The sequence below is a fragment of the Onychomys torridus genome, chromosome 12, assembly GCF_903995425.1.
Source record: "Onychomys torridus chromosome 12, mOncTor1.1, whole genome shotgun sequence".
Lineage (NCBI taxonomy): Eukaryota > Metazoa > Chordata > Mammalia > Rodentia > Cricetidae > Onychomys > Onychomys torridus.
This window is the reverse complement of record NC_050454.1, coordinates 1,246,556-1,263,219: the sequence shown is the minus strand read 5'-3', so window position 1 is coordinate 1,263,219 and position 16,664 is coordinate 1,246,556. Positions and strand designations below refer to the sequence as shown.

Genomic DNA, 16,664 nt, shown 5'->3' with positions numbered 1-16,664 from the left:
CCAGTACCAGCACTTGGGAGTCTGAGGCAGGAGCATCTCAAGCTCCAGGCCAGCTTGCACTACTTAGGGAAACCCTACTTCAAGAGAGAAAAATCAAATTATAACATTGGTTTTTCTTTTCTCTCTTTTTTTTCTCTCTCTCTCTCTCTTTCTTTCTTTTTTCCCCAGGGGCCATTCTTTGTTTGTTTGGGTTAGGTTTTGATTTTTCAAGACAGGGTTTCTCTGTGTAGCCCTAGCTGTCCTAGAACTCATTCTGTAGATCAGGCTGGCCTTGCACTCACAGAAATCCTCCTGCCTCTGCCTTTGCCTACTGATTGCCACCACTGCCCAGCTAATTATCACATTTCAAGCGCTCGTTTTGCAGATGGCCTGTGACTCCGGTGTTCCATGGTGCAGGTGTGATGCCTCCCTATTACTGCAAAAGCGCTGCGGTGTGGACAGCACTGGTCTAGACCAAAACCACGGTCACTGCGCACTGTGTTCACCTTTGGATGTCAGAGGGGCCCCTTCCTGTTCCACTCCCTGCTGCGGTGTACACCAACTTTCTTCTGATTCGTTCTCATCTCTTGGTCCCCCCTCCCTCGCTCCTCCTGCTTCGCTCCATGAAAGAAAGTGTTTTCCTAGCTTCTGTTATCTGTATCCTTTCCTCTCCAGTACAGGAACAGACCTGTAGATGTGGGTGTGGCTTTCTTAGTGCCCCGTCCTTCACCAGCTGCTGAGGGACCCCACTGCGCATGTCCCACGTACCAGGCGCCTCAACAGTCGTCTTTGCTTTAGTAGTGCCGCTGACCTCATCTTCCTGACTGGCAGCCCTCAGCTCATTTCCAACTCTCTGGACCCTTCTTCAGAAGGAAGGGTAATGTGTGTTGGGGGTGGAGGTATTACTAGGTATCACGAATGCCAGAAAAAAGTTGTACTGCTGAGCTAATCCATAACACTGCTCCAGCTTCAGTCATTTCCTGGAGCCGTATGCTATGCTATCACTCTTTCCCCTGCCCTTTCTCTGCCCTAAGGTCCCTTCCCTTCCCTTTTCATGTTACAGTTACAGCCTCTAAACTGTCCCAGTTCCCTGGACCATCAGATAAACTGCAAGAAAAAAAATGCTGGTTGGTCAAGTATTTCGCCCTTACAAAAATGTTATTTACTTGTGTGGGGTTTTTGAGACAGAGTTTCTCTGTGTAAGTAACAGCTTTGGCTATCCTGGAACTCACTCTAGACCAGGCTGGCCCGGAACTCATAAAGATCTACCTACCTGCTTCTGCCTCCGCAGTACTGAGATTAAAGGTGTATGCCACCGCCCAAAATCTTAAGGGACAGTTGCCTAGTATATTAGGTAATAGGACCCAAGAGGGAAAAAAGGCAGAGGAACATTTGGAATGTTGGGACCAGAAAGCAAAATCTTAGACTGGGCAGGAAACACCCACTGACAAAACAACTACTGGCTGCTGTTTGTAAGCTCAGTCCAGTTCTGCTGGTTGGTGAAGTGTTTTCAGCTTTTCTTTCTTGGATGGCTTTACATTTGAGTTGTTTGTTTTTTGCATGTTTGTTTTGAGACAGTGTCCCACTGTATAGCCTTGACTAGCCAGGAGCCTGCTCTGTAGACCAGGCTGGCCTTGAACTCATAGAGATCTGCCTGCCTCAGCCCCTGAGTACTAGGATTAAAGGCATACAGCACCATTTCTGCCTAATTTGATATTTTCAAGGTAATTTCTACTCTGTTTCTGGTGCAGCAGGCTGCCAGTGTAACAGTGGCCCCATGCTCTCAGTTAGCCGTGATGGAATGGAGGCTCTGCTCATGTAGCCATTTTCCCTACCTCTCAACTTGAAGTTCTCAGCGGATCATCTGTACTGGTTTGTAGATCTGGGAAGGGTGAAATGTTGAGCAGGACATGTCTGGGCCAGACCCAGAGGTTGTACGCCACAATCTGTGGGGGTTCTGCTGGCCAATTTGTGTGAATCCTGTGTGGTAAACCCTTAAACCCTGTCCTGAGCATTTGGGGGCTGACCAACTGCAGTTTCTCACCATTTTACAAGTGTGACTTATATGACATAAAGCTTACTTCCGGCAGCGAAGTACAGGGAAGTCATGCCGGAGCAGCCTAACCCTGAAGTCCAGCCTGTTCTTTGATATTGTGATCTCAACTTCAGTAATCAGGAACCAGTGCTCGACTAGGTGAGGTCTATAGTTTTGTCTACCTCTAAGTGTGACCGATGATAGTATATATGACCTGCAAAGCCTCCATCTTGCTGAGGTCACTTTCAAGTACCAGGAAGGAGAAAGGGGGACACATCCCCTTTTTCCATGCAATGTTCTCTGTACCCAGAATCTCCCTCTGGCCTGGGTAGAGCATGACCCTTGGCTCAGGCAAGCTCCCTTCCTCCCTCTCAGGTGGACTCACCTGGGGAGAGCTTGGCTAGCTCAGATTGAGAACAGGGTCCCTACAGCTCTGATGCAGCATCTTCCTGAAGGGGAGCCCCAGCACTCAGGTGAGACAGGCCCAGTACCATCCAGGTAAGCCTGTGGACACATAATACTTGGGGTGAATATGCTGACTTTGCATAGAACAATTGGTTTCACGGTTTGGGGAGACAGCTCTGGCCGGTTTTTATGCCCTTGACAGAACCTAGCAAGCCACTGCCCTGGAGCCATTGTGACCTCTGCTGAGAACAGTGAGCTTTGGGCCGTACCCCTCACCCCACCCTCCGGGCTCCCCTCAGTCCTCAGGACCTGCAGCTGCCTGACTTCTCACTCCACCACTTTCTGCGCTCATAGTTTCCCAGTACTTGGCCCCTAGTATGTTCTTTCTTTCCTCCAAAAAAAATATTTATTGAGAAGTATTTATTGAACATCCAATAAATGCCAGGCACTGTTTAGCACTGGAAACAAAACCACCTCTGTGCCCATCCTTCCCCACATGAGTGAGGAATGCAGGGCTGGGTCAGCCATGTGCCATTTATTTATACTGGCATTTGTATTCAGCTAGGCAAAGCAATGTTTGGCTGAAAGAACACCTTGCCAGGTGGTTGTAGCACACGCCTTTAACCCCAGCACTCAGGAGCAGAGACAGTTGAATCTGAGTTCGACGCCAGCCTGGTCTACAGAGTGAGTTATCAGCAGCCAGGCTACACAGAGAAACCCTGTCTTAAAAGAGAAACAGAGAGAGAGAGAGAGAGAGAGAGAGAGAGAGAGAGAGAGAGAGAGAGAGAAACGATACCTTGGAAAGATGTACACCATCCCCCATTCCCACATGATCGCATCCTGTGCCAAGCCCACTATACCTAGTCCAATGCATTTTCAGAATCTGATTCCAGACCAGAAGAGGGTTTCAGACCCCCAGAGTTAGGGGCAGTTGTAAACTGCCCAGTATGGGTGCTGGGACTTGAACTCGGATCCTCTGGGAAAGCACTGTAACTGCTGAGCCTTCTCTCCAGCCCCAAGCCCAGGGACTTCAACAGCAGGAAGCACTGTGGGTAGGATTGGCTATTGCTGAGGAGGACACTGGTGTCTCCTCTCCATACCTTCAGACATGGATTTTGTTTTGAGCCCTGAGCTCATATGCTTTGGAGCATAGCTTGATGGAGAAGCCTTTTGTTGTTTGGGTCCTTTTTTTCAATAGTGAGTTTGAAATTCCACTGAAGCCCCCTGCAGAGTCTCAGCACTGAATTCACAGCAGGCTGCCAGGCTTCAGGGCATGTTCCCAAACTCGACAGCTGGACACTCGGCGTCAGTGTGGTAGTGTTGATGAGTGTGTTTGAGAGGCAAAGAAAGCACTGGCCATGAAGTCCACGGACCAGATATGGTCTGTTTGTCCTTTCCTAAGTTAGGAGTCCACAGGTCTCCAAACCTTCTCCAGAAATGGCTTCTCTCCTCTGGAGACTTCACGTCATAGCCAGAGGAGTCAGGTACCTTGGATTTGTTCTCAGAACTCATAAGAAGCACAGGGGCACGTTATACATATGAAGCCAAAGAAGAATTAACTCCTCTTTGTGTGTGTGAAGGCCAGTGTAGGGATCTCCTGCCTTTGTACCACCTCTATTGATCCTGTTCTCGCTTGGTGGGGGGCACGGCTTGGGGGCCTCTACAGTGAGAGACAGTCTGTAGAGGGGAGAGACTCTGTTGCCACGGTTGAGGCTTAATCTTCCATATCCACTGTTATCTAGTGCCATGGTAAGGGCTCTTGATTGACCGTGTCTGTAGGCAGAGAGGAAGGAGTGGCCATCCCCAGAACCCTGCACCTTCTGGCACCTAACGAGGGATTCTGGATGCAGCTGCTCACAGGAGGGTTGTCTAGTGGCAGCAGTCTAATGTGGCTGGATTAGAACCCCACAAGCATGGCAGCCTTTACCAGTGCTGGTTCAGGGCCTCCTCTGCCGGTGCTGGAGGTAGCCATGAAGAGAGAACACTGAACCAGAGACAGGAGACCTGGGTTTGAGTTTACGTAGACGTGAAACCTCCTTCCCAGTACTCCAGGTAGACATAGTTTGGGAATGCCCGTGGATGCCTTGGAAAGGGCTCTTGCTTTACTGCAAGTTTTTAGAGTAATGGCATGGGAGGAAGTCTGAGTTTTGTCCATTCTTATTGCAGAATTCTAACAAGGAAATAGCCCCACGGCCTGGGTAGCAATGACAGCTAAGACTCCACCAAGGGCTTGGTAGAACCTGCTGGCAGCTGTACCTACGTCAGCCACCTGCTACATGGGGAGTCCTTTACAAGAGAACCTGGTGGCCACTGCTTAGTCACTGAAGCTGAGTAATAAAGGCTTTTATTCCTGGGGCCTCCATGTCCCTGCTGCCTGCTATCTCCGGAATATGGTGGCCCAGCATGCTGGGTGTGTCTCTGTTTTAGAAACTGAGTCCAGCCCTCAGCAGCCAGAACGCTGTGACCTTTGGGCAAGGGAAGGAGGAAGCCTGCCACAGGTCAACACACTGGGGAGGGTTGGGCAGACTTGTTTCCCAGCAGCCAGAACACTGTAACCCTTGGCTAGGGAGAGGGGAAGCCTGCCACAGGTCAACATACTAACTAGGGACGGTTGGGCAGACATGTTTCCCAGCATCCAGAACACTGTATCCCTTGGGCGAGGGAGGGGGGAAGCCTGCCATGGGTTAACACACTGGGGAGGGTTGGGCAGACTTGTTTCCCAATGGGCAGAACACTGTAACCCTTGGCTAGGGAGGGGGGAAGCCTGCCACAGGTCAACACACTGGGGAAGGTTGGGGAGACATTTCCCAGTAGGGTGATAGGTTTTCCACCTTTAAAGAAAAGCCTTTAAATGTTGTATCTGATTTGAGAAGGCTCTGCAAACCATGCCTGCTCCATATAGCTGAGTAGGTATGCCCAGGTAGAACATGCAGGCATATGGCAGAGCCATCTTTGTATCTCACCTCTGTCCTTAGAGCCAGTCAGCTCCTCAGCGGCAGCGTGGACATCTTCATTACACTAAAGTTTCTGTGTTTCTGATGAAACTCTGATGTTCTTCAGCAGGACCCCTCATGACACCCCCAGACTGCCAGCATAAAAGTTCAGATGAATGCTGGTCCTCTGTACTGGGCCATGACCAGCTACTTCAGTGAGAGCAAGTCTTAGGCTCAAGGAGTTCTCGTTGCAGCAGGGACAGGAGGAGGTTGTCCCATGAAAGGACTGTCATGTTCTCATGTAGAACAGGACACAGACAGCCAGGGACTCGACTACCAAGTCCTTCTTCAGTAAGTGTACCATTCAATGACTTAAAACGAAGCAAACTCTGACACAGTCCCCAAGAAAAGGAAACTTGATGCTAACTTGGCCACGTTGTAAAAAACTGGGGTAGACAGGTAAGGTTGACAGAGCCATGAGATTAACCCTGAGTGAGGCCAGGGGTGCTGTGGGAGACATGCAGTGTAAGGAAGCGGCGGGTAACCATTGGTGAAATCCACCTGGAAAGGCCTCAGAGGTAAGTCTCGTCCTTGTTTTGTTTTTAGAAAGGGGGTTCAGTATTATAGCTCGGGGTAGCCTCCAGTTCACAGTCTTCCCGCCTCAGCCTCCTAAATGGGCCAGTTTAGCCGGTGAAGACCTGTATTCTCGAGACATCTGGAAGGGAAGCAGGGCTTGTTAGTGGAAGGTAGCTCAGTCCACGACGTCACGGTGTTAACTGTACAGTTTCCACACCGCACCGTCTTAGCTCACCTCCCAGTAGACCAGCGAGTTCAACATTGTTCTACATCCGGTCGAGAGCCTGGAGTCAGTGTCCCCAGAGGTGGAGATGCCAGGAAAGTCCTGGGTACAGGAGGCTGCATGGATTTGTCTATAAGCCTACCCATCTATGGGACCCCAGCTTCCTCCCAGTTCTGCCTCCTGACCCTTTGAAAATTGTAGTACAAAGCCTGCCATGGCAACCCTGCCTGCAATCCCAGCTCTCGGGAGGTAGAGACAAGCAGGTCAGGAGTTCAAGGCCCGCTTCCACCAATTAAGAGTTTGCGAGCAGCCTAGGCTACATACATTGTCTCAAAAAGGAAAAAAAAAATGTAGCAAAAGCTGGACACACACACTTGTAATTCCAGCCCTTGTGTGGTGGAACAAGGAGGCTCATCTACTATGTAGCAAATCTGAGGGCAGCCCCCCCCCCCCCTACCTGAGATTCCTTCTCAAAACCAAACCACATTAATCAGAGAAGCTTCTCCCCACCCCGCACCCCGGGGGCAGCAGCTGATGCAAAGGCTCATGACTGGCCAAAGTGCTAAGAACCAGGGACTGGTAAGTGCCCAACCCTAAACTGGACATGTGTATCAGCCCCTTCCCCTCAAGGCCCAGGGGACAGCGTAGAAGAGAAAGTGGAAAGATTAAGAGTCGAGCTGTGAACTACCGTCTTCTAGATATGCGTGACTATAGCAGTCATGACCTCACCACAGCTGTGGTGACCTGCGCAATCAGGCCATTCCAGCACGAATAGAGTCCAGGCTCAGGAAGCCTCCCTCACTTCTAGTTGAGGAGTTATTGGCAGCTGCCGGCTGCCGGGGGAAGGAGAATCGTTGCTTTGGGAGTGTGACCACTGTCAGGTTGGTTACCTATGCACCAGAGTCTGTCACACTTCCACACACACATGAGCATCACTAATTGGACACAGTAGGTTAAATCAAACAACCATTTTTAAAAGGACATGAAGCTGTTTGGAGGAACCAGGAGTTGGAAGATGAGAGAAGAGGTAGTTATGCTTTTTAAAAAGTGTGTGTGTGTGTGGTATTCTCAAGAAAAGTGTAAAATCATACTAGAAATGTGGTAAAACACTATGCAAACCATAAAATTTAGCTTGCTTAAATATGTGATTCAGCCTGGCGGTGGTGGCACATGCCTTTAATCCCAGCACTCGGGAGGCAGAGGCAGGCAGATCTCTGTGAGTTCGAGGCCAGCCTGGGCTGCAGAGTGAGATCCAGGATAGTTACAAAGCTACACAGAGACACCCTGTCTTGAAAAACAAAACAAAACAAGTATGATTCAGCAGCAGTAAGTGCTTTCATATCATTGTGTGGCCACAACCACAGTCCATCTCCAGGACTCTGCCATCTTCTGAGGCTGAAGCCTGGAGTGGCAGGTCTCCCACTGTGGCTAGCCTTTCATCTGGATGCCCTACCCCATCCATACTCCATTGCCAATAGTGTCTTGACTCAGTTTCCCAACTGGAGTGTGGAGTGTTCTGTTGCTGGGCTCTGGTGTGACAGTTCTGAGAGGAGCTAGCTAACGCTAGTGTACACCTCCAGCCCACAGGAGAAACTGAGGCAAGGGAACCCCAGAAGTCTACTCCCAGGACAGCCAAAAATAGACAGAAGGCTCCGGACCATGACTTCTGACAGACGTGGAGACCCCGGACAGGTGAAGGACTATGCTGAGCGGAGGACGGAACACGTGGAGGCAGGCAGGCTGGAGAGATTCGGAAGCTGCTGTGCCCCTGGGTGGAAAGCAGGCACAAGAGCCCGGCTTTAGTCACATCCTGATGGAGCAGTTTCTCCCCAGAGGAGACATTCATCCTTTCGGCTAACAGACAGTTAACGGACCCTTTGGGCAGAGGCTGAGTGAAGGCTCCCCAAGATGGAGCTGTGTGGGACATCGGCAAGGCTGGTTGCAACTTGTCCCCTAATAGAGCCCTGCGGCCCTGCTGAGTAACACGGCTCCTGTGTGAGTGGTGTGACGGCGTGGGTTTCCTCGCTGGTGTGCCTCCCATCACCAAGCAGCCTGAGAGCATAAAAGCCGGTGACAGCAGCAGGCGGCCTGATTTGTAACTGGGGAGCAAAGGGAAGGAGAGGAGCCCCAGGGCCGCAGACATGTTCTCCCTCTTCAGTGGGCTGGCTTTCCTGGCTGGTTCCTTCCTGCTCCTGAAGCTTGCCGCCTTCTGCTGGAAAAGGAGCCACCTTCCTCCTGGCCCTTTCCCTTTCCCCCTCCTTGGGAATTTATGGCAACTAAACTTTCAGCTGCACCCAGATGCACTGTTGCAGGTAGGGAGCCAGACCACAAGCATGAGGCCCTAAAGGGACGGACAGAAGAACTTCATCTTCTCAGCCTGGGGACACTGGGGTAGAAGCAAGATTTAGGGCCAGATGTGGGGATGGGGAGATCCTGGTCTTGTCACTTGTCAGCTCTGAAGCTGTGAGCCTCAGTTTCTTCACCTGCCAAATGCAGGGGCATACAGAGGTTGTAAAACGGAGTCTAAGGACCACAGGAAGTGGGTGGGAGAATGGGGGCTTCCGGCAGTATAGCTGTTTATATCACGAACAATACCAGAACACACCCATTCCCAGGACTGATGTGGTGTGAGTGCTGAGCTCCAACTCCAGGGAGTCTGTGCCCCTGGGCTGGTTCCTGAGGAGTGGGTAAGTGCTCTGAGGAGGTACACCGGAAGCTGAGGGTTAGGTGCAGGAAGGAAGGGATTCATGCCAAGAGGGTGATCGCAGCAAGTGAGGCCAGGAGGCTTCATGGACAACCATGAGATACCTGGTCTCTCCACAGCTGGCTCAGACTCATGGCAACGTGTTCACTGTGTGGCTGGGTTCCACACCCATTGTGGTACTAAGTGGCTTCCAGGCTGTGAAGGAAGCACTGGTCTCCAACTCAGAACAGTTCTCGGGGAGGCCCCTCACTCCATTCTTCCGAGACCTGTTTGGAGAAAAAGGTGAGTCTGCCCTTCCTATGGAGATGGAAGGGCAGCTCTATGAGGCTACACATCACTGCATTCAAGAGGGCAAGGACTGTTGAGAACTGTGAACAGATAGGGCTGTTACCAGGAAGACAGATGGGAAGAAGACCTGCATCCAAGCACAGCTTAGCCCTTTACTGGCCTGTGGCCTTAAGCGAGTCAGTTTCATGCTCTGACCCACAATGTGCTTGTCTTTAGTTAGGAAACTGCTCTCACTTCCCCGGTGTTGGAGAATAAGCCGTCCAGAATACCTGCAAAAACCCATGACTGTGCCTTCCTTCTCGGAAAGTGCCCATCCCTCCTGTCCTCTCTCCTTGGGCCTCTCTGTTTCTTCCTTCCTTTATATCTTCCTTCACTTCTGTGGGGGGACTTGGGGCAGAATCAGACCGGAGAGCTGGGAACACACATATCTGAGCCCACCCTAAGGACCCTAGGCTCACTGACCACCACCCCACAATGCCCCTCTTCTCTTGGTCAGAGCAGCAGCCCCACGTAGGTGGAGAAAAGTCTGCTTTCTAGGCCTGGTGGAGTTGCCTGAGGTAGCAGTTGGCAGGGTGGGGGAAGGGTGGCCATCTCTCTCCCTCCTTGGGCCCAGGTGTTATCTGCAGCAATGGGCATACATGGCGGCAGCAGAGACGCTTTTGTTTGATGACTCTTCGAGAGCTGGGCCTTGGCAAGCAGGCACTGGAATTGCAGCTGCAGCATGAGGCAGCAGAGCTGGTTAAGGTGTTCCACCAGGAGCAGGGTGAGAAGAACTGGGACAGGGCAAGCCTGCCCCGTCCTGTGCCCCTCTGCACTCATGCATATCCCTGTAGAGGTGTGTGTGTGTGTGTGTGTGTGTGTGTGTGTGTGTGTGTGTGTGTGTGTATTGTGTCTCTGAAACCTAAGAATATTACTAGTGGTTTGAGTATGAGTTTCCCCAAGGTGAGTGGACACAGACCTAAGAATGCCTAAGTAAGTGGTAAGCCAGATGTGTTCAGTCAACACCTAGGGCCTTTCATACTTCCAGCCTTGTGCACATGTTGATTTTCCTTCTGGACTTTCATAGACCACAACACTTCCTTCTCTGTGGGGAACCAATACTCACCCTTCCAGGCCTCAAAAGACTTAAAAAGTTCTCCCTGAAATCTGGGTGATCTGGGTGGTGGTGGCGCACATCTTTAATCCCAGCACTCAGGAGGCAGAGGCAGGTGGACCTCTTGAGTTCAAGGCCAGCCTGGTCTACAGAGTGAGTTCCAGGACAGAGAAGCGCTGTCTTGGGGAAACAAAGTTCTCCCTGAATCCTAGGCACAGCTAGTTCCTGTCCTACCACCTTCTTCCCAGCAGTGACATGCCTGCACCATGTGATGTGTCTGATCAGCCTCTCACAGTCTTTCACAGAACATGGCTCCCAGAAGGTATTGGGGAGCGCCTGGTAGGCACCTGTGTGAGGTATGAGAATGAATTAAGTAAAGGAATGGCCATGTTCGTGCTGGGTGAATGCTGAGGCAGAGCTCTTTGTGCCTCCTCACAGGTAGACCTTCCCCTCCTCACAGGTAGACCTTCCCCCTCCTCACAGGTAGACCTTCCCCTCCTCACAGGTAGACCTTCCCCCTCCTCACAGGTAGACCTTCCCCCTCCTCACAGGTAGACCTTCCCCTCCTCACAGGTAGACCTTCCCCCTCCTCACAGGTAGACCTTCCCCCTCCTCACAGGTAGACCTTCCCCCTCCTCACAGGTAGACCTTCCCCCTCCTCACAGGTAGACCTTCCCCCTCCTCACAGGTAGACCTTCCCCCTCCTCACAGGTAGACCTTCCCCCTCCTCACAGGTAGACCTTCCCCTCCTCACAGGTAGACCTTCCCCCTCCTCACAGGTAGACCTTCCCCCTCCTCACAGGTAGACCTTCCCCCTCCTCACAGGTAGACCTTCCCCTCCTCACAGGTAGACCTTCCCCTCCTCACAGGTAGACCTTCCCCCTCCTCACAGATAGACCTTCCCCCTCCTCACAGGTAGACCTTCCCCCTCCTCACAGGTAGACCTTCCCCTCTCCTCACAGATAGACCTTCCCCTCTCCTCACAGGTAGACCTTCCCCTCTCCTCATAGGTAGACCTTCCCTCTCCTCACAGACCTTCCCCTCTCCTCACAGGTAGACCCTTCGACCCTCAGGCTCCTATTGTTCGATCCACAACGAGAGTTATTGGGGCCCTGGTGTTTGGCCATCACCTCCTCTCAGAGGAGCCCATCTTCCTGGAACTAATTCAAGCCATCAACCTTGGCCTAGCCTTTGCCAGCACCTTTTGGCGCCGGGTAATTGGCTTTTGGGGAGACTGGTATGCAGGCCATAGGAATATCTGGATCCGAGTCAGAGGGGAGCCTCTGCCAGGGTCTGGCTGGGAGGGTAAACACAGGCAGGAGGTATGGCTGGGTCTGACTCTGGGTTCCCCAGGCTCTCATTTCTGTCTAGACAATTTGGGGCTCTCTACATAAAAGGCAACCCTGAGTTGGTTTTTTTTTGGGAGGGGGTGTTTGTTTTGTTTTTCGAGACAGAGTTTCTCTGTGTAACAGAGTCCTGGCTGTGCTGGAACTCGCTTTGTAGACCAGGCCGGCCCCAAACTCACAGAGATCTTCCTGCCTCTGTCTCCTGTCTCCCAAGTGCTGGGATTATAGGCATGAGCTACCATGCTCTGCTCAGGCCTGAGCTTTTTAAGTCAGAGGCCTACCGCATTTTGGAGCCCCAGTACAGTGCTGAGCTATTCTGACTTGGGACTGGTGCCTAAGTAGGCTCTGAGTGGACCATTTTCTCTGTAGCTATACGACATGTTTCCCTGGGCCCTCCGCTACCTCTCAGGGCCCCACCAGAAGATATTTCAGTACCATGAGGCTGTGAGGGGCTTCATCCGCCATGAAATCATCAGGCACAAGCTCAGGGCATCTGAGGCCCCCAAGGATTTCATCAACTGCTACCTGTCACAAATCACCAAGGTTAGCCTGGAGCGCAGAGATTGGGAGCCTGTGTTCCTGGGGTCTACCTCATTTCTCAGCCATGAGCTTTTTCTCATGTTTGACTCATTCTGAAAACTTTTGGGCACCTGGACACTTGGGTTAAGAAAGGGTCTTTCCAGGCCAGAGCTAGCTTCTCTGCAGAGGGTAGGCTGCAAAGCAGAGGGCCTACATGAAGGGGGCAGAACTCCACAGCAGTTCCCTCTTGAAGCCAATCTTGTCCCAGGACTCAGGACCTCCCTCCAAGGGGTCTCTCCCTCAAGGAGCTCTGGTCTTCTAAGTCTTAGGACAAGTCAGATCTTAGGAAGACACCAGGGCTGTGCATAAAGAACCCTTAGAGCCAAGGCTGCTCCTTCCCCCACCCCACCAGGCCATGGCTGACCCTGTCTCCACATTCAACGAGGAGAACCTGATCCAAGTGGTGATTGACCTGTTTCTAGGCGGTACGGACACCACAGCTACCACACTGCACTGGGCACTCATACTCCTGGTCCATCACAGAGCCGTCCAGGGTAGGGTGCCCTCACTTATACCCTGCTTCATGCTGCCATCACTCTGTTCTGTGGCCATGGGGGAGGGTCCTGTTCTCATCTCTGTGGCACAGGGACCTTGACAGCTTTGAGTCAGCCATGAGGGATTTCAGTTGCCAGCCTGTGACCTTGGGAAATCATTCTGCCTCTCAGAACTGGTGTAGCTGGGGAAGTGTGGCCTCATTCATTCGGTAATGATTCAGCACCTGCCAAGTGCCAGGTTAACGTTAAGATCACAGTTGTGAGGAACGAAGGTAGCTGGAGTTCTCCAAGGAACAAACCAGGCTGTAACCAGCTGTGAGGGCAAAAGTCCCTGCCCTGTAGAGGCCTGGTTTCCTCACATGTCAAATGAAGACAACGGTTCCTAGGCGATGAGACTCACATCTGGGGCCTCTCCCACGGAACAGCTGGAGGTGGGGGGGTATGACCTCAGGCTGTGACCTTTAGCAGCTGTCTCTGGATGGAAAACTGGATAGAGGTGTCCAGTGGGATGGGGTGGGCCACAGGCATCTTCCCGAGACCTTACTGAGCCATCTACAGAGAGAGTGCAGCAGGAGCTGGACGAGGTGCTGGGCACTTCGCAAGCCATCTGCTATGAGGATCGAGAACGGCTGCCCTACACCCGAGCTGTCCTGCACGAGGTGCAGCGTCTTAGCAGCGTTGTGGCTGTGGGTGCTGTGCGTCAGTGTGTGACTTCTACCTGGATGCACGGTTACTACGTGCCCAAGGTAAGTAGTCTGGAACGGGCCCATGCCAGACCCAGCACCTGCAGAAAGCACTCTTGCCTGGCACAGCCACTTGTCCCAGCACCTGTCACCCTGACAGTTAGCCATCATTCAGTCCCTGTGGCATTGGGATGGGACTATGACAGGATGTAGTCATTGATGATCTTAAAGTGTCCTGTGGTTCAGGGCATTTTAAGATACCTCTTTCCAGTATTTGTCATCCACACATAATTTATGTAGTTCTACCATGCACAAGGCCCTAGGTTTAATAGCCAATAATAGAACAATAAGCCAACAAATAAAAGTTAATAGTGCATATCTGTAATCCCAGAACTCAGGAAATAGAGGCAGGAACATCAGGAGTTCCAGGTCATTTCCAGCTACAGAGTCAAGGCCAGGCTAGACTACATAAGATTCTGTCTCAAAAATAAAAAATTAGGGACTGAAGAGATGGACATGGTCATCACTGAGGGAAAGTCAAGGCATCGGGAACCTGAGAGAACTGGTACATTATATTCAGTCAGGAGCAGGGAGCAATGAGCCAATGCATGTTAGAATCTGGCTTGCTTTTTCTACCCTTACACAGCCCAGGGTCCTTTGCCTAGGAAATGTGCTCCCTTACCCACTGTGGTTAGGTCTATTCACCTCAATTAATGTAATCAAGATCCCCCACAGCCACGCTTGAGGCCCACCTCCCAGGTCATTCCAGATTTTGTTGAGTTGACAGTTAACACTACTCAACACGCTGTTTCATCAACTGAGAGACAGTAAGAGCAACGGGCCCAGCACACAGATGCTCTTCAAGTTGTCTCTGCTCAGACATTCTAAGCAATGGTGAACTTCAAACTGCCATTTCCCGAGGACAGGCGAGAGTAGAGCCCCCAGGAGGCAGATGATTCCGGAAGAAAGGCATGTTGGCCTTCTGTGTGTGGATGTGGGGTGTTCTGACTACTGCTCCATGAACCAAGATCTGTCCGTGCTTTGCAAGGCACCAGATGTCATTTGGGATGGGATATATGAGAGACCATGGCCTCTTTGCAAATGTCGCTTCATCTGAAGGTGATTAGTAAGAACTGTTGGGTTGGCCAAGAGAGATGACTCAGCTGTTGACCAAGAATTGATGATTTGGCTTAGAGGTAGAGGACATGTGAGTGAAGCCTTGGGTTTATTTCCCAACACTACAGGCAGGGGGTGGGGGGGGTGGGGGAGTGGGTTGGTGATCACAATGCATCTAGCTGTTAAATTTCAGGCCGAGACCCAGGGAAATTCCCAGCACTGTAAGGAAAAATGTGCAGCTTACTCAGGCACTAATGGGAACACATGCCTCCCCAACACCTCTGTATAGAGTCACAGAGTGAGCACGTCTGGGTGTCTTATTGGTCCAGATGGCTAGAGCCTGGCCAGGCCCCTCAGCCCAGGCAGGCAGCAAGCTCAGCAACAGTGCACACCGCTGGAACCCTTGTAAAGTCAGCTCCCTCTGCAGTCTCCATCAGTTTTTGCTGCAGGGTAGGTAAGGGTCACAAGTAGGGCTACGGTGAAGGTGAAGGTGAGGACACATCCATGGTCTCCTCTCCCCAGTACTAACCTGTCAAGTTTCCATGTACCATGTACGGCTCTACGTTTTCTGTCTCTCCAACACTTGATCTTCCCCTCCCCCACACCTTTTATTCTCTCCATTCTTTTCTTCCCTTCCCCCATGGAGGGCAGCCATGAATCCAGGGGAATGAGACTCACCTCCTTAATGGGTGTGCGCCTGGAGGGCCAATGAGGGTCTGCCTGCTAGGCCTCCCTGGGTCCTGCAGTTACTTTAGCCCCAGGCCAAAGCTGGGTACTGGGCAGTCTGAGCCTCCATGAGCTACACCAGCTCTTCTCTGCAGGGAACCATCATCTTGCCCAATCTGGCCTCTGTGCTGTATGACCCCGAGTGCTGGGAGACCCCTCACCAGTTCAACCCTGGCCACTTCCTAGACAAGGATGGAAACTTTGTGGCCAATGAGGCCTTCCTGCCCTTCTCTGCGGGTATCAGGCACAGTGCTGGGTCCTGGAGTGGTAGGTGGGAAGGTAATTGGGACAGATACAGCCCTCTGCTACTCTCTGACCTTTCCCTCTGCTTCCAGGGCATCGGGTGTGTCCTGGGGAACAGCTGGCCCGAATGGAGCTCTTCCTGATGTTTGCTACCCTCCTCAGGACCTTTCGGTTTCAATTACCAGAAGGGAGCCAGGGCCTCAGGCTGGAATATGTCTTTGGGGGGACACTGCAGCCTCAACCCCAGAAGATTTGTGCAGTGTTTCGCCTGAGCAGCCTTAGCCCTAGAGAGGAAGGCCTGTAGTCAGGAGTAAGCAGACCTGCCACTCCAGCCTGCCCCCTGCCCGCCCCACAAACACACACACAAAGATCTGCAGTCTGTCAGCCCTAAAAAAAATCAGAGAATAGGAAGATGTGGGTTGTTACTTAGCTCAGCTGCCCATAGTTCTCACACAAGCTCTGACCTTAATCCCAGAAAACGGACTTAGCAGGAACCCAGCAATAGTAACTGGGCTAGGGTGGTTTGGTTCTTAGAGCAGGATAATTAGGTTTTGGCAGGGGAGGATTATATAATATTTGGTAAGGTTTGACACTGAATCAGTTCGCATAGGTCATTTGGGGGAAATCACAATGTAATAGCCAAGAAGATTCAAAGGGAAAGGCTTCCCCACAATCCTATAAACAATAGTGCGTGCAAATGCTGGGGAGTGGTAACTGGAGGGGTGGGGTAGGCTGGGGTAGGGGTGTGGGGCGGGGAGCGCACATCATTTTCTGTCCTCTTCCTGCTCTCCAGACTAGAGGGAAGAAGTAGCTACGTATGTTGTCTAGATAACTGTTCCCATCGCATTTTCCATCAGAGACCCCAGATCTACTTTTCTTGAGACAATCCCAGTGCTTTGAAAGATTGTGCCTCCAAACAAATCTTATTAAAGAGAATTACTTGCATTCAGTGGATATTAAAATAAAAATGAGAAACTACTACACACCTGCTGGAATCGCTAAAAACAAAACTCTGACAATCCTAAGAACTAGAATTCAAAGACCCAAGAGCACCGCTGGTAACTGCTAGAATGTTCACACACCGCTGGTCACTGCTGGAGTGTTCACACACCGCAGGTCACTGCTAGAGTGCTCACACACCGCTGGTGACTGTCAAATGGTAAAATCATGGTGGAAAAGAATTTGACTGTCCTTTGGGGGAAAAAAAAAACAAAAAACATTGAACCACAACCCCAGCCATT

The 16,664-nt window shown here is 51.5% G+C and overlaps 1 protein-coding gene across 1 annotated transcript; it reads left to right on the top strand.

Moving 5' to 3' along the window:
• The first annotated feature begins 11,960 nt into the window (after positions 1 to 11,960).
• On the top strand, positions 11,961 to 15,727 carry LOC118594224 (cytochrome P450 2J2-like). The gene is made up of 5 exons (XM_036204056.1): positions 11,961 to 12,125; positions 12,514 to 12,655; positions 13,214 to 13,401; positions 15,276 to 15,417; positions 15,516 to 15,727. Exons 1-5 carry the CDS (start codon positions 11,961 to 11,963, stop codon positions 15,725 to 15,727), a joined length of 849 nt encoding a protein of 282 aa, XP_036059949.1.
• The last annotated feature ends 937 nt before the right edge of the window (positions 15,728 to 16,664 follow it).